Source organism: Piliocolobus tephrosceles, chromosome 18, assembly GCF_002776525.5.
Source record: "Piliocolobus tephrosceles isolate RC106 chromosome 18, ASM277652v3, whole genome shotgun sequence".
In the NCBI taxonomy this organism is placed as follows: domain Eukaryota; kingdom Metazoa; phylum Chordata; class Mammalia; order Primates; family Cercopithecidae; genus Piliocolobus; species Piliocolobus tephrosceles.
This window is the reverse complement of record NC_045451.1, coordinates 5,254,968-5,278,707: the sequence shown is the minus strand read 5'-3', so window position 1 is coordinate 5,278,707 and position 23,740 is coordinate 5,254,968. Positions and strand designations below refer to the sequence as shown.

The following is a 23,740-nucleotide window of genomic DNA, read 5'->3' as shown; positions in this document are numbered from 1 at the left end:
TTCCAATAATTTAAGGTCATGTCCTGGGTGTTCATCTTGGGTACTCTAGAAGGGCTGAGCAGGCTGGGCCTTAGTATGGGTGCACTTCTAGGAGGCAGCATGTCTCTGAACTGTTGGCTTTAATTTGTCTCCTGTGAGATGAGAATTGAGAGGAGGGTTTAGCAGTACTGGCAGTGTTTGTAAACACTTGTGACGTTACGTGACCTCGCCAGTTGATGTTGGCCAACTGCCTTGTTGACCAGTCCAGGTATCTACAAACTTGTGGCCTGAGCCACCTGCGATTTCTACACAACCCACAATGTGTCAAGGTTTTGTCAGCTGTAAGCCAATAGAGTATACAATCATGGAATGCTTTCTTTTCATCAAATGAAGTTTTAATTACAATTTGTCAAAGTAAACTGTGGCAATGGAATCCTGATGAAGGACTGGAGATGAATAAAGCACCATTTGCTTTAATTTGGGTAAAACTTAAAAGAGGAATAGCCTGAGCTTGATGAGTTTACTTCATAATCTTTTTCAGATCCCATCAACGTGTCTCTGAGAGTGTTCTATCATGTGTTATTACAACAAAACATAGAAATCATTTAGGGAGACATTTTCCTCTATGAGTGGGGTTGTTGCTCAGTTAGATCAGCCAGAAAAGAGTCATTTGTCATATTCAAAATACTAAATATTGATATACACAGTGTTAATTTATTACATTATATAAAAGCATTATTTTGCAAGGTTTCAAAATTGAAAACAAAACGGAGCTTCACCACAGTTTAAGAGCCACTGTCCTAATGGGAATTCCCAGGCAGGGATGGAAAAGGGTGTGTGTGTGTGAGTGTGTGTGTGTGTGTATGTGTGTAACTGGGTAGCCAGACATAAAGGGAAGAGATAAAACAGCTCCCTTTCATCAATAAAACCACAGTTGTCTTGGATAATTATATATTGCATAGTCCCCATCGTAAACAAAAACATTTGTTTCCATTTTGGTTGAAATGAAAACTAACTATTTCTCTTTTCCAGGCTGGCTTTGCTGCCTGGTCAGTGAGCTCAGGCCACTAATGAATGGGTGGCATCCCAGCGTCTACCCACAAAAGACCCACTCTGACCTCCCAGAGCAAAAACCCACTGTTTAAAGGGCACAGAGGGCAAAGCCCTGGTGCCTTCCCTCCTTCCCTCCCTCCCTCCCTCTGTCTCACACCCGTCTTCCCGTAAACCTTTTTGCTTGTAGTGAACCTGCCTAGAAGGTGAGCATGGCCCAAAATATGCCCCTGACCACCACAGAAAGGCATCGCACCCAGCGCAGCTCTGGGGAGAATAGAAGCCTCCGCCCAGTAGCCCAAACCCTGCCCTTTCCCTTGGAATCCACTAGTCCTGGGCCTGGCCGTTGAACCGTGGTTTTAATTTACTTGTGCCGCAGGGTGACTGACGTGAGTTTTTTTCTTCTTGCTGGAATACAATTGCAAAGTGAGTCTTCATGTCCATGATGAGGAGGCCCTCTGTGGAACTCAGTGTCATCTGGAAGATCCCCAGTGGTGACGGGTAAGAATGGCAGCTGGCAGTGGGCCTTCCCACAGGTCTTTGGGGAAGGCAGAATTTAGAGCTGGGGGCCTCTGATCATCCTAGTCCTTCACACAGCATTTCTCAGCGTGCCCTGAGGGGCAGAGTCAGTAAATGTGACCCCAAAGTCTGGAAGAAGGCACTCCCGTTTCTCTGGTTTAGAAAGGGGCTGCAGGCCAGGGTAAGAGATCATTTGGAATGTGTCAATTTGTGACTTTCACAACCTCAGATTAGTTTGTCTTCTTTAACGTGTAAACTGCCAACATGACTTCCTGGTTCTCTCATCTTTCTCGATTTCCCTTTTCATGGGATTTCTGTAAGGGGGTGACCGTTGGTTTGTTGAGCGCTCATGGGTCACAGGTATGGGTAGAAGCCAGGGCCCTTTCAGTGAAAGCTCACTGGCTCCACGTGGCCCGTCCCCCTGTCTTTTGCTGGAAAAGCCTCTTTGGGATCACCACTGATGAGCGTATCATGCCGCAGTATGACTTGATGCCTATCACTTGGTTTTCAGTCCATCAAAAGAAAGGTGCTGGTCTCTGGTCCTGCCTGCAGTCAATGCTGACCTCTGCATTTGCTCTACTGTAAATTCTCGAGGGAGGTGAAGACCATGCTGCATCAAGCCAACCTACAAGTCCCTGCCCAGGGGAAGGTGCATTGCAATACGAGGCTCCCTAAAACCCCATCCATAACCGCGGTGGAGTCCACAAAATGAAAAGTACTATAAGCTGCCATTACACATGCTCTCCAATGCAAATTACATTCCCTAAGGATGCAGTTTATTTTCTTTTCATTGTATTTAATTCCAAAAGAAAGGTCACACCTCTCTGCTAGGTAGGCAAGCGGTTCCAAAGGACACACTAGAGAAAGCACCACTCCCCACCCCAACCCACATTCCCAACACACTCACCTGCCCACATTCACGCAATCACATACACATGCTGATACCTGTGCACTCGTGCACACACTCATTCACACTCAGGCATACTCATACGCCTCATGAGCACACTCACCTGTGCGCACTCATACACATGCAGACGCTCATGGGCACACTCATACGTGCTCACAAGCTCATTTGCACCCACACACAGGCATACACATTCATTTGCATGCATGCACACACTTTTTAATGTAACGATTTACAGGAAAGAACAGCTGGAACTCACTGGGATGACCAGGTACAAGTGCTCTCTGCAGAGAATAATTGCACACAGGTTTGTGTCTTCTGACTGAAGGCCCTCCTGAAGGGAGGCCTGTACCTCCTCCCTCATCTCATTTTACACAAGGCGACAGGTCAGAGGCCAGGGTGGGACCAGAGTGAGGGAGGCATCGTCTCTGGCAGCGGCACTTGCCACTCCACACTGTGGAGGCCAGAACAGCACCCCAGAGAGCACTCGTTTGCACAAGGGAAATGGCTCAGCTTTCAAACAATGGCAGAAGAAATCCAGCAAAGCTCACTTTTCCTGTGTGAGCATGTTTAAGGCCAGAGAGTGGCTACTTCTCTGCCTCCTGCAACTCCCTCAGTGTGGCTTGGAGGAGTCGGCGAAGCTTCCAGAACACGCTGGGGGTGTCTCTCCGGGTGTTCCCGCTGGGGACCTCAGGGTCTGCACATTCCTGCACCGCCTCCTGTAACTGCAGCTGAAGCTGGAAAGAGACTGCAGAACTCTTGAGAGGTGCGGAAAACCAATGGCGAAATATTTTGTCACAGATGACCTGAGGGAAAGAAGGGTGGGCGGTTAATTTAGGGCAGCAAATCCTCCTAAAAGCTTCCCAAGCCCAGGATTGGTTCTGAAACAGATCTCGGCTTCTCTCCCACCCCCATCCCCACCCCCACCCTTGTCCTTCAGGGAGCACACTCCAGAGACCGTCCAATTTGGAAACATGCATTCACTTCTGCCCCTTAAACCCTTCAGCACCATGAGCAAACGACGCCTCCGAGAGAAGCCAGCATCTGTGTGAGGCAGAAACTTCCCTTTCCAGCCCCCTAGCAGATGGACGAAGTTCTGGGTGACACTGTAAAAGGACTGGACACATTTCTAGGGAGGAAGGGAAGCAAAAATCACAGTCACTGCTGCAGAAGGAGTTGGTCCTTTGCAGGCCTGAGGGAGGTCAGCTTTGCTGTCACCACCTGGAGATGAGATTTCTTATCCACAAGCCGGTCCTAGTGACCACAATGACCGTCTGACCAGGTCGTCCAGAGGGCCAAACAGTGCATGAGGGAGAAGTGTGTGAACTTGTGTGACTGCCCGTGTAGCACTTTAAGGCTCATGAAACTAAGGTATATTTGACAGAAAAGGCTGCAGGCATAAGGATCTTTGAAGGCTCTGTGAAATGTGTTATTCTAGGAGCAGAGGTACAAATTAGACACTCTCTTTAATTCTTATCAGGTATGAAATTCAGTGATGCTGAGGATCCTGGAAATTTCTGCCTGTAAACATCTTGTTTGTTTTATAGCTCTGACAGCTTCCCCCACGTTGGGAGAAATGACCTGCCAGCTGCATGGTGCATCATGCTTTATGACTCTATATCACTCTTTATATCAGACTCAATTAACAAATGCCTCCATTGTAAAGAGCTACTGCTTCACAGAGAACAAAAACCTTCAACTTCTATTTCACAATCCCTGCAAAGGCAAGGATTCTTTTCAAAACCTAATTATGGCTTTTTTTTTTTTTTAATAGAGAATACATTTTCATGTGCAAAATTTAAAATGTTCCTAAGGCTATTTCTCAGGTTCCACCTCACCCCGACACTCAGCTCCCACTCTGAGAATGAGACATTCTTTGACATACACATTTCCTTTTTCTTTTATTTCACACATAGGTAATATATTATACACACTATTCTCAATCTTCCACCCTTGTTTATATGAGGGAGATCCCTCCCAATTGATTTCTTTTTCTTTTTGAGACAGGCTCTCACTGTCACCCAGGCTGGAGTGCAGTGGTGCCATCTTGGCTCACTACAACTTTGACCTCCTTTGTTCAAGCAATCCTCCTACCTCAGCCTCCTGAGTAGCTGGGACTACAAGGGCATACCACCATGCCTGGCTAGTTTTTGTATTTTTTGTAGAGACAGGGTTTTGCCATGTTGCCCAGGATGTTCTTGAACTCCAGGGCTCAAGTGATTCACCCACTTTGGCCTCCCAAAGTGCTGGGACTACAGGCATGAGCCACCATGCCCAGCCATTCCCTCCAAATCATTTCTTATGAGGATATTCCATGTGATTTAATGGCTACTTCTGAAATGTGTGCATGTGTCATAAGTTATTTGACCAGTTCCCTATAGATGGAATTGAGGTTGCATAATAACTTTTGCTATGATGAACAATGCTGCAAGAAATGTCTTGCAGATACATGCTATTGCATTTTGTGCATGTGACTACATTTCTAGAAATAGGATTTCTGGGTCAAAGCGCATGTGCATTTTTTGTTTTGATAGATACGTTAAATTGACTCCATAAGATTTCTTCTCATTTACACTCCCCAGCAATGTATCCAAGACTGCTCATCCTCCCTTAGCCACTCCAACACAAATGTCACAGATTCATTTTGCCAACATGGGTGAAAATGGTTTAATTTGCATCTTTCTTAGTTTGACAGTTATTTGTGCTTCCTTTTCAATGAATGGTCAAGTTTATATTTTTGGCCTTTGTTGTGTTCATTTGTAGGTGCTCTTTATATCTTAAGGCCATCGCCCTTGCTTTAGGTTGGTTCCCCAGGAAGTAGACTCTAAGACGGAGGTTTGCACACAGGGATTCTTTGAGGTCTGTCCTTGGGAAGCATACTCCATGGAACTGAGGAAGAAGTAAATGTGCGGGGCTGGGAGGTCCCTGTGGAATTGTCCCTTAGTGAGGCACAGGGGGCTTGGTGTCAGGCCCACCCTCTTTAACCAGTCACTAGATGCTGCCCCTGGAAAGTGGGTCTCCCCTTGGCAAAGCCAGTCCTGGGGGGAATGAGCTCCAGCAGCCGGGAATAAGCCCCCTTCCACCCTCTACATTCCTGGTCTATAAGAAGAACTCCAAATGTTTTACAAATATTCTCATTTAACTTTTAAAGTTGCTTTTTTTTTTTTTTTTTTTTTGTAATTTTGTTTATGCCAACATGGGTTTGTTTGTTGTTTGTCTTTTTTTTTTCTGAAAGATAAATAAATGTGTGAAGCGTTCCTCTTTGGCTTTGTTTCATACTTACAAAGGCCTTCTCTATACTAGTATTTGAAACTCTCCCAGCTTTTTCTGGTACCTTAAGGATTTCCTCTTTTTATGTGTAAGTATCTGAGCCATCTGGAATCTAGTCTGAGGTCAGGAGGAGGGAGCTACCTTGGTGTTTGTCGTGCCCGGCAGCCAGTTCACTAGCACCGTTCACTGTGCGACCCAGCTCTCCCTGCCCTGGTCTACAAGGCCCCCTTTATCAGAGGCTAAATATTCGTATTTCATTAGTCTATTTCTGAGACAGCTTTTATTCCATTTCATTGATTTGTAAATTTACATAGAGCAAGAATTTTGGGGGTAATTTGGGTTCAAAATGCAGGAAATTAAGGCTGGGTGTGGTAGCTCAAGCCTGTAATCCCAGAATTTTGGGAGGCCAAGATAGGAGGATCACTTGAGGCCAGAAGTTTGAGACCAGCCTGAGCAACATAGTGAAACCATGTCTCTGCAAAAAGTAAATTAAAAAATTAGCTAGGTGTGGTGGCATGCACCTGTAGTCCTGTTTATTTGGGAGGCTGAGGTGAGAGGATCCCTTGAGCCCAGGAGTTCGAGGCTGCAGTGAGCTATGGTTGCACCACTGCACTCTAGCCTGGGTGATGAAGCGAGACCCTGTCTCTAAAATAAAATAAAATAGAAATGAAAAGTAAAAAACTAAGAAAATATAAAGAAAATTGTAATCCTATCTTCCAGAAATACTTGTTTTTGACATTTTGGTATATAAGGGATTGTATACTATTTAACAGAAATGGAATGGTATTGTAAATATTAATTTGTAACCTGTATTTTTTTCACCTAATAATGCTTCATATTTTCTCATATCCTTAAAGAAAATGTAATTTCATTTTCAGGACTTTATTCAAAGTCAATAATCAGATATGTGCACAAATAAAATTGCTCAGCTAAAGAGCATGGCTATGTCTAACAGCCACAACCCCTCAAGAGAGAAGTAATTCACAATCACGCTAACAATATAGACACTTTTCTATTTCCCTGAAGCCTCAAGTCTTAATTAATAGCATTTAAATAACTACTCCCAATTGGTAAGTGAAATTTACAATCATTGGATTTTAATCTGAATGTCTTTGAATGATAAGATAAAATGTTTTTCCATCGGGCGCGGTGGCTCACGCCTGGAATCCCAGCACTTTGGGAGGCTGAGGCGGGAGGATCACGAGGTCAGCAGTTCGAGACCATCCTGACCAACATGGTGAAACCCCATCTCTACTAAAAATACAAAAAAATTAGCTGGGTGTGGTGGCGGGCGCCTGTAATCCCAGCTATTCAGGAGGCTGAGGCAGGAGAATCTCTTGAAACCAGAAAGCAGAGGTTGCTGTGAGCCAAGATTGCACCACTGCACTCTAGCCTGGGCAACGAGAGCAAAACTTTGTCTTTTAAAAAATAAAAAAGTTTGTCCAAGTTGTTTGGCCATTTGGATTCCATCGTTTGTGTGTTTGGTGCCTGTTCTGCCAATTTTCTTTGTGTTCCTCTTGCCCCTTGATGACTTGGTAAGAGCCCTTTCTACAGAAAGAGTGTAAACTCAGCCTCTCGTTACATTGCAAAGAGCAGGCATTTGTGTTCCCATTTTGTGGGTTGGGAGCTCAAGGCAGTGGACGCTCAGGTGAAAATTATCTTCTTCCCACAGCTCAAGAAGAATGATTTCATGACGGACCTCACCAAGGGTGTGAGTCCACATTAAAGAGGCTGGGATGGAGACGCCTCTGAAGGCTGCTACATTCCTAGGCTTCGTGAAAGGGAAGTGCTCAGTGATTCTTTGGCCTAAAAGGTCTGTGTAGACTCTGGGGTGGTGGAGTCGGGGTGTTCGTTTGGCTTGGTTGGGACCACTAGGTTAACAGCAGACCTGTCCCCGCCTTCCCAAATCATCCCCCATCACGGCTGATGCAGCACCACACGGGGCTCCTCTCTCCTGCTCCCACCTCACCTGCATTTTGGGTCTGCAGTGGGCTCACATTGGCCTTTCAGGTTTAAGGAATGAGGAGGACAAGCTACAGTGGAGGGCCCACTAGGGGAGTGAGCTGGATAGTGTGGGTCCAGAGCCTCCGTAGGCCATTGCAACCAGGCCATAGGGGAGGTCTGCCTAGACACTGCGGAGCCTCCTCCGGGTATGATCAACACCTGTGGGCCCAGATGTCTCCGCCGTCACCTGGAAGCCTCCAGTGAGGGCAGAAAGAGAGCTTCTGCCAAAAGAGGGGAGATGCTCCGACCCCAGCTGGGGGACCTGAGACCCGCCAGCTCTGAGTGCCTGAACCCTGTGTGTATTCCATTTGTGGCTGATCTCCTGGACTCGGCTCCTTTCTTCCTCTGTAAACCACCTCCTGGTGCTGACCTCTGGCCTGTCTAAACCACCTCCTGCTACTGACCGTGGCCTGTCTGGATGGTAGTTTCTGTTCAACCTCTAGTTAGGCCAGTGTCTCGGGACTGCTTCGCACCCTTCTCAGTATTATCTTTGATGGATTAGTCTCAGGGTTCTCGTCGTGTATGTGCCCACGCTTATGAGAGGTTGCAGATACGTGGGATGGAGCCTGGGCAAGAGGAAGCCCAGCAGCCGGCTCTGCAGGGAGCTCCCTCATCAGATGCCCCTGGTCGCCTGGCCAACAGCCCCGCGGGTAGGCAACCAAGAGCACGTGATTGTCCCATCCCCACCCTCCTGCCATTATGGACCACATCGAGCCGGATGGACGGCCGGAAAAGGTTGACCTGGAGCTCCACTGAGGGTGTCTGAAGTGCTAGCAGGAGAAACAGCCAGACAGCACCCTCTCTCCCCCCAGCCCTGGCAGCCTCTGCTCACCTGCAGGTTGTTGTTGATGCGCTGCGCTCCGCACTTGTTGACTCGTAAATCACATCTTGAAAAACAGTCAAAGAAATTGCAGTCTTCATCGTCTGTGCAGTTTTGCTCAAGGATTTCCCTCATTTTAGGTTCAAAAAAGGCCATGTCCACATCAATAGCCACCACCTGTAATCAAAACAGCATGGGGCTATCAAAGGACTACTGGTGGGCTCCACGGAGAGGGAGCCTGTTCACAACTTCGGTTCACCTCGTGCGGGTGCCACTGTCCAGGTCACAGGTGATCCCACAACTCCACGAGCCAAGAGGAAAGCCCCGGCCATGCCCTGGGGAGTGGACTGATCCCCTAAAGTGCCTGCATGCATTTCCTTTTACACAGGCGACCGTCTTAGTTACAGTGGAAGGCTTTACCTGCAAAAAGGACCTCAGCAGCCACCAGTGAAAGCCCGGGATTTGGAACTATCACCACAAGTATCACTTTTCGTCTTTAGTCATTTTTTCAGCTTTGCAAGTACCATCTCTGAGAGGCCTTATACATGGATTTCCCCTCCGCTGCCTTACCACGTGGGTCTCTGACCTTCAAGGGTCAGGACTCTAAAAGCTGTAAGATACAGCGAATCTATTCCCGTGAATACAAGCAATCCAGGGAATCCTCGTTTGAGTGGCGGGTCTCCAGGTGTGATGGAGAAACTGAGGTGGGCAGTGCCTACATTCTCTTCATGGCATGTCTGTTACCTGAGTCAGCTGGTTTTGGACTGACCAGTCAGACGACAAAGTGGGGGAAATATCAAAGTTCTCGAATTAGGACTGATACACGGAGGCCCTGAACAGGAGCGACGCCTGAGTTCCACTGTCATCATGAGAAGCTGATGACCGCTGGAACTCCAGATTTATCTTCCTGGCATCGAACCAAACAGACTTCAAAAACAGAGAGAGAATAACTTCTAAATGATGTAGCTCTTCCTCCGCCACCTGGATGCAACAACAAAAACAGATGAGCTCAAACCTGAGGAAACCTGGAATCTGCCCAAATCAAGCCGTGTATAGCTGCGAGGTATTACACAGCCACTAGGAAAGTTGATGAACTTGATGGAGTCAGTGGCATTTCACAAGCCTTCACAGGTCAGCATTGAAATATCAGCCTTTCTTTTTCCCTCTGGGAGTTTCAAAAGGGGTTTCATTTGCTGGTCGTTGCCTCTTCAACCCTACGCAGTTTGGGAGGCACCTTTTGGTTTTGGTTTTAGTTTTTCACTCAGTATTGATGCTAGAAGGCAATGAAGTTTCTTGGGGATTATTTAGTAAAACAGAGCAGGGGAGAATAGTTTAGTTCAAAATGTGTGGAGAATAATGAAGATAAATACTACAGACAGACCTTTTCTCTATTTAAGGGGTTTTGCCTAATTACGAATTCAGGCGCTGTAAGCAACTTCTCATTTTAATCTTTCCTATCCCATTACTTAGCCAAAACAAATAGCCGATTTCATTATTTACCCTGGTTAATACACTAAAAGTGAATAAGGACTATGCTAATGAATCTCGCATCTTTATAATTCATTATTGGGGCTACACGACTTTTCTATTCTTTCTATGGTTTCTCGCGATCTCCCCAGCCTCCCCTGGGCCCCTACTTAGAATTTTAGCTTCTGGCAACTTCCCCTTCCCATTTCTGATAGTTTCCTTCTCATCTCCCAGGGAGAGCCAGATTTATTTTTTAATTTTCAGTGTATGGGGTCTAGAATGGATTACAACTCTTATAAAACATAACCTTATGCACCTAAAATCAGAACAGTATTTAAAAAAAAAAACAAAAAAGCCTACATCATGTTTCTTAATATCAAGAGAATCATAAAGTCCTTCCTGCATAAAATTACTAAACTTGCCTCATCTTCTTCAAACTTCCTCCTGGCATCAGAATAGGAAGATGAATGAGAATTATTTCATTCTTCACCAAAAACTGTGGCCCTGGAGTAGGAAGCCATACCATCTGTTGGAAAAGATCACTGACTGGCAGTAGTTTCGGATCATGAAGGTTCCTATTTATTCATTTACAGCCACTGGACACGTTCTCAAGATCTGCAAGTGTGCACCTGCCCTGCAGACGAGAGAACGACTGTGAATGACCAATTCTTACACCTCCATTGGGAGGCGCCCCTTCCTTCTGCCAGGGCAGCCCAGCAACCTGGGCTCAAAGGCAGGACCCACCTGCCGGGACTCTGAGATCACTAGCTCTCAAACTTGAGCACACATGAGAATCAACTAGGAGCCTTGTTTTGAAGAACGGGATTGCTGGCTCCCGCCCCCGCCATTTCAGATCCAATAGGTCCGGCGTGGCGTCTGAGAATTTGCATTTCTAAATGAGCTCTCTGGTCATGCAGATACTGCTGGTTTTCACTTAAAAGTTGTAAAATCTTGGGTAAAATAATTCCTTGAACTTCAGGGTCTGCAAGAAGGGTGGAGAACAGGACTGGTGAAGGGGACTCCTCCTGCCCTCCCCTCCCTATTCTTGCCCAGGCCAAGGCTGCAGTGGAGGTAAGAGCCCTGAGCGGTGCAACACCAGCCGACAAAATACAGTCTGGTGCTAGGTTGAGGATGCACAGTCACGATTTCTTTGAACAAATATTTTCTGCTGATGGTGTGCAAGATACTGGAGGCACAACTTAGGTGGTTCCCACAAACCAATAACTGGATAATCAACAAGTATGTAGGTAAAAGCATCTGATGTCGCCCACTCAGCATCACATGCTACCTCCTATGCTAAGCATCTGATGTCGCCCACTCAGCCACTCCTATGCTACCTGCCTTGGAGGCCATGACTGGCAGTCACAGTGCCTGCTTTTTGTCCCTTTATGTTGCAACCACGCTGAAGAGTATGGCCCCACCATGAACCAGGCCCCACAGTGACCAGCACCCCCAGGTGACTGGAGCTAAGCTGGTCTGACCGTTCTGCTGCCGGCACTGGCCGCGTAAGAATGAACTTGTTACAGCAGGTGGGGGAGCAGAGCATGCCACCTTCCCCAAACCCAGCCTGCACCCACGACATCCCTGCCAGTCTTCTTACTACTTCCTGTTGGATGGTCCCAGCGCCTGGCACAGCATGAGGGCACCGGGATGATCGCAGCCACATTAATCTGACACATCAGTGTTCGCCTAGCTGGGTGAAGGGAGAGGGGTTTGTGTTACACGGAGACACTGAGGCTCCTGCTGCTGTTCTTCCACACCTGGCTGTTCTCACACAGCCGCCTGGCCCCAGAGTGGAGACAAGCATGCATGTGCCCTGTGGTGCAGCGGCAGGTATTTCTACCTGGCCAGGGCTTTCCCTTGTGGAAGGCACTAAAACCCCATTTGTTCCTCTAGAAGTCTTACATATGGAATGGAAACTGACTGGAACCTCTCCAGACAGAAAGCACTGGGGAAGTTACTTCTTGTCACAGAGCATGGGCAGCTTGAGAACAGCGTCTCCACCCCGGAGGCCGTCCTCCCTCATCGTCCTCCGCAGCTCCTCGCCTCCTGCGGACGGTTTTCTGCACAAGTTAAACAGCCCCGCAAGAGAGGTTGCTGTTACGTGAGCTCGAAGCAGCCACAGAGCTCAGGTGAAGGCAGCAGAACAGCCCTCGGGGAGGACAAAGCTGGCCCGGCCCTCTGCCTCCCACTGGGGGCTCCGTTCGTTCACATTCTCACTCGAGATGCATCTGTTCCTTGCTGACACCCGAAAGGAAGTGTTCTGGTAGGTGGGAGTTCTCTGAGGCTACAGAAGCGATAGTTTGCTAACTCAGGACAGGAGCTCAGAAACCTTCTCATTTCCTTCCCACCAGATCCCAGAGCTCCATTCTCTGCACATAAACACACCGCCCTGCGTCACTTACTGTGAAGTCGCTCCGGATGGCAAAGTTTTCCGGCTTGATGTCGCAGAGGTGGAGGCGGTGGGAAAAGTCACTGTCAAAATGGTTCACCATGTCCAAGAAGCTGAGCGCGATGTCACTGATGGCCTTGGCCTGGCCACCCCCAGGGGCACCTGGGACCCGGTCCAGGGGGAAGAGTGCCCTGTGGTGGGGACTGCCAGCGGCGAGGAACTCCACCGCATAGAAATGGCCACAGGAGCCCAGCACAGGCAGCACGTGTGGGCTCAGGTCCTGCAACAGGCTGAAGTAGACATACTCCTCCTGCTGCAGCAGGGCCCACAAGCTGGCCAGCTGTCCCCGCCAGCGCGGGCCCCGCCTGCCCGGCCACCACGGCCCCAGGCTGCTGTTGGACAACTCCAGGCCCAGAGCGCTCTTGACCTCCCCAGCCACCATCAGGAGGAGTTCTGCCTCGGGGATGTCCTGGCCACCCTCGCCTGCCTCCTCTTCCAACAGGCTGAGGGGCGGGAAGCTGGAGAAGGCCTCCTCCCTGGACTTGAGGACCACGGGCCGGCCGCGCCAGTCGGCCTGTAGCACCTTCTTGCCCCTGTTGTAGTGCAGGCAGCGTTGGAACAGCAGCTTTCCCGCCACACACAGGTCCTCGCAGAGGTCCCCAGCCAGTGCGCCGCCCCGGTAGTCCTGGCACTGCAAGGAAGGGAAGAGTCAGTCACCATCGGGAGGGCCAGGTGCCATCCATCTCTCAGCTGGGGTTAGGGAAAGGGACAGCCTGGCCTCTGCCCTCAGGATGCTGATAAGCCAACTGTGCAGAGAAACCTCAGTCCTGTGGATCGCAGAGGCCACTCAGTGATTTAATTCAGGGGAAGGTTAAAGGAGCCTCTCACAGTCATTACCCGACTCAGTTAGGCCTAGGACAGGTCTGCAGAATCAGGACACCTGTGACCAGGAAGTGCGACTTCCTATCATTCAGCTGGGTGGCTCTTGGAAGCCAGAGGCCAGGAAACCAACAGGTGAAGGGCTGGACCAGGCCAGTAGCTCTCGACTCTGGCTACACTTCAGGGTCACTGGGAGAGCTTCTAAGTCTCGCATCTAAGCAGCTAGGTCAGGTCTCAGCAGAGGGGACCCCAGGAGCCCTATCTGCCCGCAGGCTGGACCACAGTAATGACCCTTCCTGCATGTACATTCCTTGAGCTTGCCGTTTTCCACATGAAATGGAGTGGCCTCTAAAGCTTTCAGGCTGGAGGTTTGCAGATGTTCAGAGGAGAAGCCTCTGGAGGATCCATGAGTGAACACAGGGCTCATGGCTGGTGACCTGGAGAAGAAGGGGGACCAAAGAGGACCCATGCAGGATAAATTCTGAAAGAGTAGGGCGTGTTTTCATCTGGGCAGCAAGCAAGGCTGTCCAGGAGTCCCCGGGTCGGGTGTTTCTCCTAAACTTCAGGAGACCTTAGCATGGAGCCACTAGGGGACCTGGCGACCTTCCCCACCACACCACAAATTCCCTGAGAAGCCCATCCAGCCGATACTCCTCCCAGAGGAAGGGAAGGAAGAAGTGAAGTATGGAAGGAATGAGAAGACTGTCATCCTCTTCTCTCTTTTCTTTTTCAGGAAATCTAAACCATGGGACCACTTCTATTAGGGGTTGAGTATATTTCCTAATCCCACCTGTTTCCCCAACAAATGAGTCTTCCTCCATGTCAGCAAATGAAAGCCTCTCTTCCTTCCGGGAACTTCTACAGCACAGGAAACAACAGAGTCACCCTCGTTCCTCTAAGGCCATGAGAAATACCAAATCCCAAAGCTGTTATTCTCACCCCATTTCATGTATGAGAAAGGACCTTGAAGTCTCAGCAGTGGAAGGGCAGCTTTGGTGCCGGGACAAAGGATGGGGCCAAGGGCCACTGAGCTTGGATTCCATGGCCCAACCTTGCTGCCACATCCTCACCTGCTCTGGGCCTCAAACTCCTTTCCTGCGTCGCACCCCCTGCCTCCCTGCATGGTGATTGTACTGGCCATAAGGGAAGTGTGCGTGCATGCCACAGCGTATGCACGAGCACCAGGCATCAGGAGAGGCCTGGGAACAGCCTTGGGTTCATAATTGGATACTGCCCAGCCTCGCAGGTGGCCAGGTACATCAACTTGACCCATCCCAAGCAGATTACAAGCAGTTCCTTGAGGTCAAAAGCTGGACCTCTAGTGTCTAGACGTATAAATAATTCCAAAATCAGGAGCATGGTGGCTTACCCCTGTAACTCCTGCACTTTGGGAAGCCAAGGCAGGCAGATCACTCGAGGCCAGGAGTTCGAGACCAGCCTGGCCAACATGGCGAAACCCCTTCTCTACTAAAAATACAAAAATTAGCTGGGCATGGTGGTACATGCCTGTAGTCCCAGCTACTAGGGAGGCTGAGGCAGGAGAATCACTTGAACCCAGGAGGCACAGGTTGGGGTGAGCTGAAATTGTGCCACTGCACTCCAGCCTGGGCAACAGAGCAACACTGTCTCAAAAAAAAAAAAAAAAAAAAAAAAAAAATCCAAAATCAAAAAACCTCTGAAAACTTACAAGTTTTTCATGACTCATTTGACCTTATGTGGTATCAAAACCCGGCTGAAAAGTTACGAGCCTATTTGTATCTATATGTGTTTGACTTGGTGCAGAATTATTAACTTCATTACTGGCACTGCCCCATATGCAAAATATAAGGTAGTATATGATCTTTCTAACATTCAATAAGATTTGAATTTTGAGATACACCTGGCTCCAAACCATTAGATAAGAGAGGGACTGGGGGCCTTTATAAACACTGCAGGCTAATTGTTCAAAGCGCTTATTGAAAAGAAACACTCCCAGTGCTTCAAAGAAATATCTAGATATTTTTCAGAACTATTTCAGGTAGTACAACAGCCCGAAAGGCCAAAGCCAAGTTGTCTGACTGGCGCTCCCCCCCCGGCCCCCGGCTTCCTGTTGGGGAGCGGGGGGGGGATCCTGCCAGCCACTGCAATTTAGATCTCTGTATAATGCATTGGGTGGGGGCGAGGGGGGTCTTGCTTGGCTAACACAATGATGCAAATGAGAGAGACCTATAGACAGAAACTGATGAACCTGGCCCTGGAGCTAGGGACACCACCCTATTTGCCTGGGGCTGACTTTGTGTCTTTGGAAACGCACACCCATAAGGAAGTTGTATGAACATACATTCACCAGCTGCTTTAAACACCTCTGGAGTTGTGCACCTCCTGTGTTCATCTTGGAATTGAACTGAACAGAATCTTGGTTAAATGTCATTCTTTGGCTTTAACTCTGGTCACTCTTTCCCAGGCACCGGATCATGAAAGGCACATGGGAGGATCCAGACCCTTCGCGCCCAGCATGCTTTGCTTGCCATCGCCTCCACATCGCCCTTCGGAAGAACGCGGCAGCTGGTCAAGCTCCTCTGAGACCTTTCAGTAGAGCCCTGAGAGGTGAGGTGAGGACGAATGATAAGGAACTGAGGCCACCATGAGCAGGAAGATATAGATGGCAGAAGCAGCAAGGGCTGTTCATTTTACTTGTTGGGGTTTGTCCCCTACTAGATCCAGTATTTACAGAGTTTCACATCTCTATAAATCTGATAGGAAAGTGCAAAGCAAAAACAAAAAACAAACAAACAAAACATTGTTTCCTGTTCTCCTTTTAAATTTAAAAAAAAAAAAAGCTTCTGTAAGTATGATACCCAAAATAGTTTGATTCACTCCCATAACATTTTACAGTGTTCTCACATATTTAATGAAAAGTACTTTTGCATAAAGTAGAGAACCATTGAAAAAGAAAGAAAAGCACAGAATAGGACTCCAGTGTAGCCAGAGGTGTGACCCTGAGCTGGGAGTTTCAGAGTCCTGCAGTGCTGAGGAGGTGGTGTGCGGGGAGACGTGGTCCTGGTTGCAACTGAGAGAGGAGGCTCAGGAGAGAAGTGTCAGAGAGACACGGGGCCCTGTTTTCTATTAGCCTGTGATAAGCAGAGTGAGGAGGGTGCCCACTGTGACTGCCAGGGCCCTCACCCCTGTCATCTGAACTGTGGCCACCATAGCCACCAGCCACGAGAGACACCTGCCGGCCAAGAAGCCACCTCTTGGCTCCACTGGGATTGGGACTGGGCCACCCCCAAATCACCAGCGCCAGCTTTCCCAGCTGTGCCTGAGCCTGGACGGGCCACCATCTGGCCACAGCTGCCAGACTCCAGAGTTTGTGGAGCAGAGGGGACAGCCTTCGAAATTCCTAACTAACATGAGAGTGACAGGGCAGGGCCACAGTGAGGCTAAGCTTGGCACAGATTGGGTCTGCCTCTGGGTTCTGCCCCTGGCTTGCTGTGTGACTTGCTTCCGAGTCTGGAAAATGAGGACAATGGCACCGTGTCATGGAGTCAAACAAGGTCACAGGGAGACAGTCCGAACACAGTGCCCGGCCTAAGGTGGCTCGCTCAAGGCTAGTCCCCTCTCTGGTTAGGAAAGCGTGGGGGGCCAGGGCATCTTCTTCCTGCGGGAGATGCCTCTGAGCTCAATTTTGAAAGAGGAGTTAGAAATCTGCCTTAGCAGGCAAGGGAGAGGCCAGCTGAGTCATGGAGAAGAACTTGTGCAAAGGCCCCGAGTTTCAAAGTAACCCTGTGTGTTCAGAGACCCAGAAACAACTCCTGGGAGGAGAGGGCACAGTTGAAGCAAGCACCTAGCGACAGGCGGGGCTGCTCTATGCGAAATGCCATTCAGGTGTCTCCATCGGACTTACATGCTTCCTACCCAGCCTGGCCAAATCAAAATTTGCCCGGAAGCCAGCCCCACCCCTAAGTGGGATTCTTGTCTTCCTCCCCTACCCCAGCGCTCAGTAAATCATGGCCATGTGAGAGCATCACTGGGTCAGGTCCCCACAGCACCGTGTTTAATACAAACTGTGCCTCATCAATGAAATACAAATCTATACGAGATTTGCCCCTGTGAATTTGGAGGGCAATTCCAAACAGGAGTTGTGAGACATTTAGAACAATGGTGTGACTGTTGAGTTTGGCATCCAGCCTATGGGTTTTGGAAGGAAACATTCATTTTGGCTGTTTTTCTGAAGATCGGAACATTGACTTCTAAGCCTGCCTCCCGGACGCCTGCTTCTTGCTGCGACACTGGGTATCAGAAAGGGCAGAAGTGCAGGAGGTGATGAAAGCCTTAACCAGACCTGCCAGCTTCCACAGGTAAGGTCTTGGGTTTATAACCTAACTTTTCAGTATCCCGGTCACCGCGCTTGTCCTAAGAAAGCATTTACATTACAGCGACGCATACCCAAAAACGCACACAGCTCTTCCTCAACTTACAATGGGTGATGTCCCAACAACCTCAGAGTAAGTTGAAAATGGGTTTCATACCCCTAACCCACTGAGCATCACCGCTTAGCCCAGCCTACCTTCAACATGCTCAGAACACTTACAGCAGCCAATGGCAGGGCAAAATCATCTCAAACAAAGCCAATGTAAAATACAGTGTTGACTTTCTCATGTAATGTATTGAATACTGCCCTGAAAGTGAAAAACCGAATGGTTGTGTGGATCCTCAAAGTGAGTTCCTACTGAATGCATCTCACTTTCACCACATCATAAAGTTGAAAAATCGTAAGTGAAATCATCGTAAGTCAGGGACCGTCTGTATACAAGTGTGGTTATGGCACAGATGTTCCTTGATATCCTTTAGAATGAAGTATTTTCGGCGTTTCAGTTCCTACTCTTCTTATGTAGAACACAAAATTCGTCTCCCATGGCTTACCAGTGTTAACGTCTAAGTCTGCAGCATTGTTCTGCATGTCTGGGCCTGCTAAGCACAGAAAAAGATTTCATCCAGCCTTTTAAAAAAACCAGTCAACTTAATGTACAAATTGCAAGTTTGAATTTAAAATTTTTATCAAGGCAGGCGCAGTGGATCATGCCTGTAATCCCAGCAGTTTGGGAGGCTGAGGCAGAAAGATCACTTGAGCCCAGGAATTCAAGACCAGCCTGGGTGGGCAATATGGCGAGACCCCTGTCTCTGCAAAAAAAAAAAAAAAAAAAAAATAGCTGGGCCACACTTACAGTCCCAGCTACTTGGGAGACTGAGACAGGAGGATTACTTGAGCCTAGAAGGTAGAGGCTGCAGTGAGCCACCCTGTCTCAAGAAAACAAAGGAAAACCCCAAAAACTTTCATCATCTTAAAGATAATAGTAGAATTACTTTATTGGCAGCATGTCCTGTTGAAGTAGCTGGGTTTTTTTGTTTTTAAACTCAATAGAAGTACTTTATACAGGCCTATTTTAAAAGGTAGTCTTTCTCAGGCTCCTCTGTGCATAGGAGGAGTTCCTAAGGCCGGCTTAACAACAGATACATTTTTTGTACCCAAATGTGTGTGTATATATAATCCACAGGTATTGGAGTTGGAAATAAACTGAAAAAACAAGTTAGTCTCATTGCAGCTAACTCTGGCGTGCTTTTAAATTAATTACATTTGCAGTGGATTTGTGCTTCTCATGGATGTGAAAATATCCACACAGATGCACATTCCCATCAAATCAGTCCTAGCTTTTGTAAGAAGCACTCTTTGCAATCATTGCTTAGTATCTTTCTATGTCATGGTTCTCAGGCAAAAACAAAACCTGTCCACTCTAGTCTAGAAAAACTGTTGATAAGGTCCCAGAGGTCACGTCTGAGGGCTGGGTTTTCTTTTGTGTGTTTGTTTTTAAGGAGCATTAAGCTCCTATGCAGTTTAGCAACATTCATACTTGACAGTGGTATTCTTTCCGAAGCAGCTATGCTGTGCTTTGCAGAATCTCAGCCCAGTTAGCTCGTCCACTGTGTAACCCCTCTCTACTTTAGGAATGTGGCCGAGCATTCAGGCAGAGTCATTCACTGCTGAGAAATCTTTCTGGGTATGTGCCCTGGATGCTGTAGTCCCGTTGGGACCTCAACAGTTTCTATCACAGAGGCAAAGAAAGATAAGCCTGCCCTATTAAAAACGAAGCTCTAATGTAGACAACTACATGAAATTCCATCAAGACCTAACTAGCCAAAAGGCAGTTAAGCCTTCAGGATAACAGTCTGTGGGAATATCTTTGACATGCTTTGAAAATGATTTGCTATGGAAGGGTTAAGTATACAAGGTGTTATGTAGGGTTTCCATTATTAGAGAAGCCGCTTACCATCACGTCATTGCTACCATCAGACTATACAGAGTCATGTCCTGGTTCCTCACCATATTAACTGTGTGAAGCAGGGCAAGTCACTTCACCTCCCTGGGGCTCAGTTTTGCCATCTGTGAAATGGGGATACTAAAAGCAAATACTTCATAGAGGTTGTTGAGGGAATTCAGGGAAATAAGCCCCATGAAATGATTCACACAGTGCCTCCCCAGAGGAAGAGTCAACAGACAGCAGCCCACATCTTCTGCCTCTGTGTGAAGGGCTCAGCCTGCAGAATGAATGAGAAGCCAGGCCTATCAATGATCCAGCACCAAGCTAGCTCCCCAGCTGGCTGGGCCTGCTGACACAGCCCACTGGAACAGCGGGGCTCCAGAGACCTGAGTGCACCTATTTCTTGATTACAGTATGTCGTTCCTCTTCAAGCCGCCATTAAGAAGAGCCCTAGAGTCTGACCAGGAAAATCTAAGCTGGAAGACCCGGGGCTCAATTCCCTTGGAACAATTCAGGTTGGCTCTTCTAGGAACTTGTCAGTGGGATGTGGTTGGCTAGAGTGAACCTCCCTGGGGAGGTGGAGTGTGGGCTTGGGGAGAACATGGAGACCTCTGACCCCTATCCCCTGGCTCGCCCCTAAGCTTTTTCCTCTGATTCCTTTATCCTACAGGTGGGTTCACCCCTGGCAGGCCAGCCATGCCCCCTGCCAGGCGGGAGCCTGGGAACACTGGCAGCCCCCGCTACCGGGGGCGGGAAATCCACCACAACTCCCTGGGCTCTGCCAGAAAGTCTCCCTTCGGCTCAGCTGGCAAAGTGGTTTCTTCTGTGCTCCGGTATTCAGAGTGAAAGCTAATGAGAGTCTGGAGGCCCATCAGGAAAATAACAACCAGTTTTATTATTACAGATAAAAGCCAGGCAGAATGAATCGGAAAGTGCCAGGGGAGTGGAGACAGAGGCTCAATTCAGTTCAAGTCCTCAGAAGACACAATGCCAACCTCTACTTGGCAACTCAGCCCGGCAGAGTTGGGATTGTGAAGACTGGGGTCGTATTTAAACCCTGTCCTAACTGAGAGTGTCCTGGGTAAAACTTGAGCCAGGGCACTGTGTGGGTCTCACATCAACATATGCAGGATGAAAACAGTAGAAAAGGAAGTGGCAGGCAGACAGGGGGAGAAAGAGTTCTGAGAATGTGTAAGGAGTAAGGAACTCAAACAGGGCCTGCGGCAAAGGCTGCTCCCCAACAAACCAGTTCACGGAGACAGCGTCACATCAACACCTAGGGAGATGGATGTGGCCTCTGCCATCGTTCTTTTGGCAGTAGGAAAGATTGAGGGCCTTCAGGGGCAGAACCAATCTCTCCAGCTTTATGTCTGACCAGAAATGATTCCATATGGCTGCCATTGAAGATATATTGGTAAAGCCTCTAAACAGAATTGGTTTTAATTTACGACCTGGAATGCTGGGAAATTTATGATTAGCAATTACTTAAATTATGCTGGACGATTTAATTTCCATTATTAAGCCTTTCCTCACTTAACCAAAGGTAAAGAAATGAAAAATGGCATTCCTTTTTTATCTTAATCTAAAGGATGACTAGATTAAATTTGTAAATAGGTGTTCCACTCTAGCCAAACCATCAATGTTTGTTTACTATAATTAGTCTATCAGCACTCCCTTCACAAGAAAAGAAAACCAGGGGGGAAAATTTATCAATGAAAAGGATTTTTATGGGTTCCTAAGAAAAATCAATGAGCTCTTACAACTTAACACTTGATAAAACTGGCCCAGTGTGGTGGTTCACGCCTGTAATCCTAGCACTTTGGAAGGCCGAGGTGGGAAGAACTCCTGAGGTCGGGAGTTCGAGACCAGCCTGACCAACACGGAGAAACCACTGTCTCTGCTAATAATACAAAATTAGCCGGGCGTGGTGGCAGAGGTTGCGGTGAGCCGAGATCAGGCCATTACACTTTAGCCTGGGCAACAAGAGCAAAAGCCCATTAAAAAAAAAAAAAAAAAAAAAAAAAACTTGATGAAACTTAAGTGTAACACTAGAAGGGGTCAATAGAATCTATAGGTGTCTCACCTACATATGTTCAATTCACAATGACACTATGACCCGCATCAGAGTTAATTAGGGAGCATAACTTGTTTTAGCTGGTATACCTGGCTCACTTTTTAAAAAAAAAATTTCAATCTCACTTAAAAAATCATTTACTTTAAAAACCTTTGTGGTCCCACATTTTGAAAATCTACAATCTCAAAAGGCCCACCCATATGTAAGCAACTGGACTGAAAACTTCCCATGTGTTTCTTGAAGAGTTTTTAGAAAATAGATCACTTTTCAAACCAAATGCTTAGACGGTCACTATTTTAGGAAGTGAATAATCGCTTAAGAAGTCATGTAAGAGTTGTTGCTACCATCCTCCCCTTTCTGGGATTTAGGGGACTCCCACCTTTATTCAAGTCTCCCTTGCGCCTGAAAGAACGGCTAGCGCGTTTCCAATCAACTAAAGTTCATTCACGTGATGTGAGCCCAGCGCACGCAGCAGTCTGCAAAATGCCAAATGATTTTTTCCTCACCCTAATTTTCCGGTTCAGTTGAGGAGCTGTTGGGTGCGAGCTTTCGGGCCCTCCCGGGTTAGGAGGCTCCTGTCAAGGACCCAGGATCCGGGATCCGCCCGGTCCGAGCCGCCTTCGCAGCGCGCTCTGCTCGCCAGAGCGCACTCTGCATCGGTTCCCACAGACCGCGATCGCGGAGAGCCCGGGCTCTGGAGCGCAGGAGGGCTGGGGTCTGACCAGCCCTCCGCATGGGCTCGGCGAGGTAGGGGGAGACCTGGCAGCTTAGGGCGGAATCACAGAACGCGGGCTGGGCTGGAGCGCTGCGGACCCAAGAGACAGAGGCGTGGCACCCCCGATCCCGAACCCCGCACTGGCTCGTGCCCAGAGCCCGGCGGCCTGACACCGGGCGCCGGCACCAAGGGGCTGTCCGGAGGCTGGACCAGACCTAGACACTCGTATGAGACCCGCAAACTTTCTTCCGGAGCTCGGGCTCAGGGGTGGCGAGAGTAGGACGGAAAGGCTGGGGACAAAGGGCAAATTCTGGCGAAAAGGGGAGAGACACCCCCAGCTAGCCCACAGAGCATTCCCGGCTGCTTCCCCATTCGGGGGACCAGGTCGTGCGCCTCTGGCATTCCACGCAGGTGTCGGGACCCCACGCCCCCGGCGGGTGCCACCCAAGTCCCCGGGGAAGGCTGGGGGTCGGGGACGGGTGCGATCCCCCCTCCCGGGACGCGCGGCGCGGGGCAGAGCGGCGGCGGGACTTACCAGCGCGGCCAGGATGCGCCGGCTCTTCTCGTTGGTGCAGCGCTCGGAGAGGACACCCGGGTGCGCGCGGAGCAGCAGTGCGGCCGCCAGCACCCAGCCCGCGGTCCACGCGGCAAAGGCGAGGAGCGCGCCCCGCCCGCAGCGCCCCCGCCGCCCGCACCAACCGGCCCGGCCCCGCGCGCCCGCCGCCAGCTCCATGGCCAGCCCGGCCCGCGCCCCGGCCCCGCGGCCGCCCGCGCCCCTAGTTCTGCACTCGCGTCGCGGCTCCGCGGCTCAGGCCCGCGCGGCAGGGAGGGGGCACAGGGGAGGGGCCGAGTGAGGGTTGGGGCAGGCCCCGCTCCTGGGGCGGAGGTGCAGGGAGGGCGTCCAGCAGCAACACCCCGCCAGCCTGAGCACCGGCTGGGGGTCCACTCGCCGCATCCCCTGCTCCCCCCCCGCCATTTTTTTTTTTTTTTTTGCACTTTTTTCCCCAAGAAGACCAGCTCCCCACTTAAACAAAATAGATTCAATCCCCTCTCTCTTTGGGTACTGATTCCTCCGACTACATATCTTCAATTGTCACACTGCCCGCCCGCCCCCCTTCTTCTCTGACCTACTGCCAGGTGCCCCTGACCCCGGCGCTTGTTACAGCACACCCTCTTCCCGGGGGGCTACAGCGCTGTTCCCACCCGTTTACCTCTCCTCTAGAACCGCCCTCCTCTGAGTCTCACCCCAACTTGGGTTTCCTCCGGGCCCTCCCGGGAGTGAGATCCGGAGCGTGCGGAGAGTCGGGGGTCGAGGACAGTCAGGAGGTTCTGGGACCACCCAGTCCTCTCGTTCCCACCGGCACCCCTGAA

General features: G+C 49.2%; 1 protein-coding gene and 1 long non-coding RNA gene across 2 annotated transcripts; one reads left to right on the top strand and one right to left on the bottom strand.

Annotated features, from left to right (window-relative positions):
* Positions 1 to 2,318: 2,318 nt before the first annotated feature.
* On the bottom strand, positions 2,319 to 23,116 carry DIPK1C (divergent protein kinase domain 1C). Its single transcript, XM_023224178.2, has 4 exons — positions 22,905 to 23,116; positions 12,419 to 13,096; positions 8,559 to 8,723; positions 2,319 to 3,258 (listed from the first exon to the last, which is right to left on the bottom strand). The coding sequence occupies exons 1-4, from the start codon at positions 23,100 to 23,102 to the stop codon at positions 3,040 to 3,042; spliced, it is 1,260 nt and encodes a 419-aa protein (XP_023079946.2). The 5' UTR covers positions 23,103 to 23,116; the 3' UTR covers positions 2,319 to 3,039.
* LOC111550669 lies at positions 9,490 to 16,034 on the top strand. Its single transcript, XR_002734146.1, has 2 exons — positions 9,490 to 9,677; positions 15,728 to 16,034. It is a non-coding gene; the product is annotated as an uncharacterized LOC111550669 (long non-coding RNA).
* Positions 23,117 to 23,740: the final 624 nt, after the last annotated feature.

Coding starts and splice junctions, on each gene's coding strand:
- DIPK1C (XM_023224178.2), bottom strand. CDS start 23,102: ATGGAGCTGGCGGCGGGCGCGCGGGGCCGGGCCGGTTGGTGCGGGCGG. Junction 13,097..22,904: donor GGCGCATCCTGGCCGCGCTG/GTAAGTCCCGCC, acceptor CCTTCCTTGCAG/TGCCAGGACTACCGGGGCGG. Junction 8,724..12,418: donor CCATCCGGAGCGACTTCACA/GTAAGTGACGCA, acceptor TTTTGATTACAG/GTGGTGGCTATTGATGTGGA.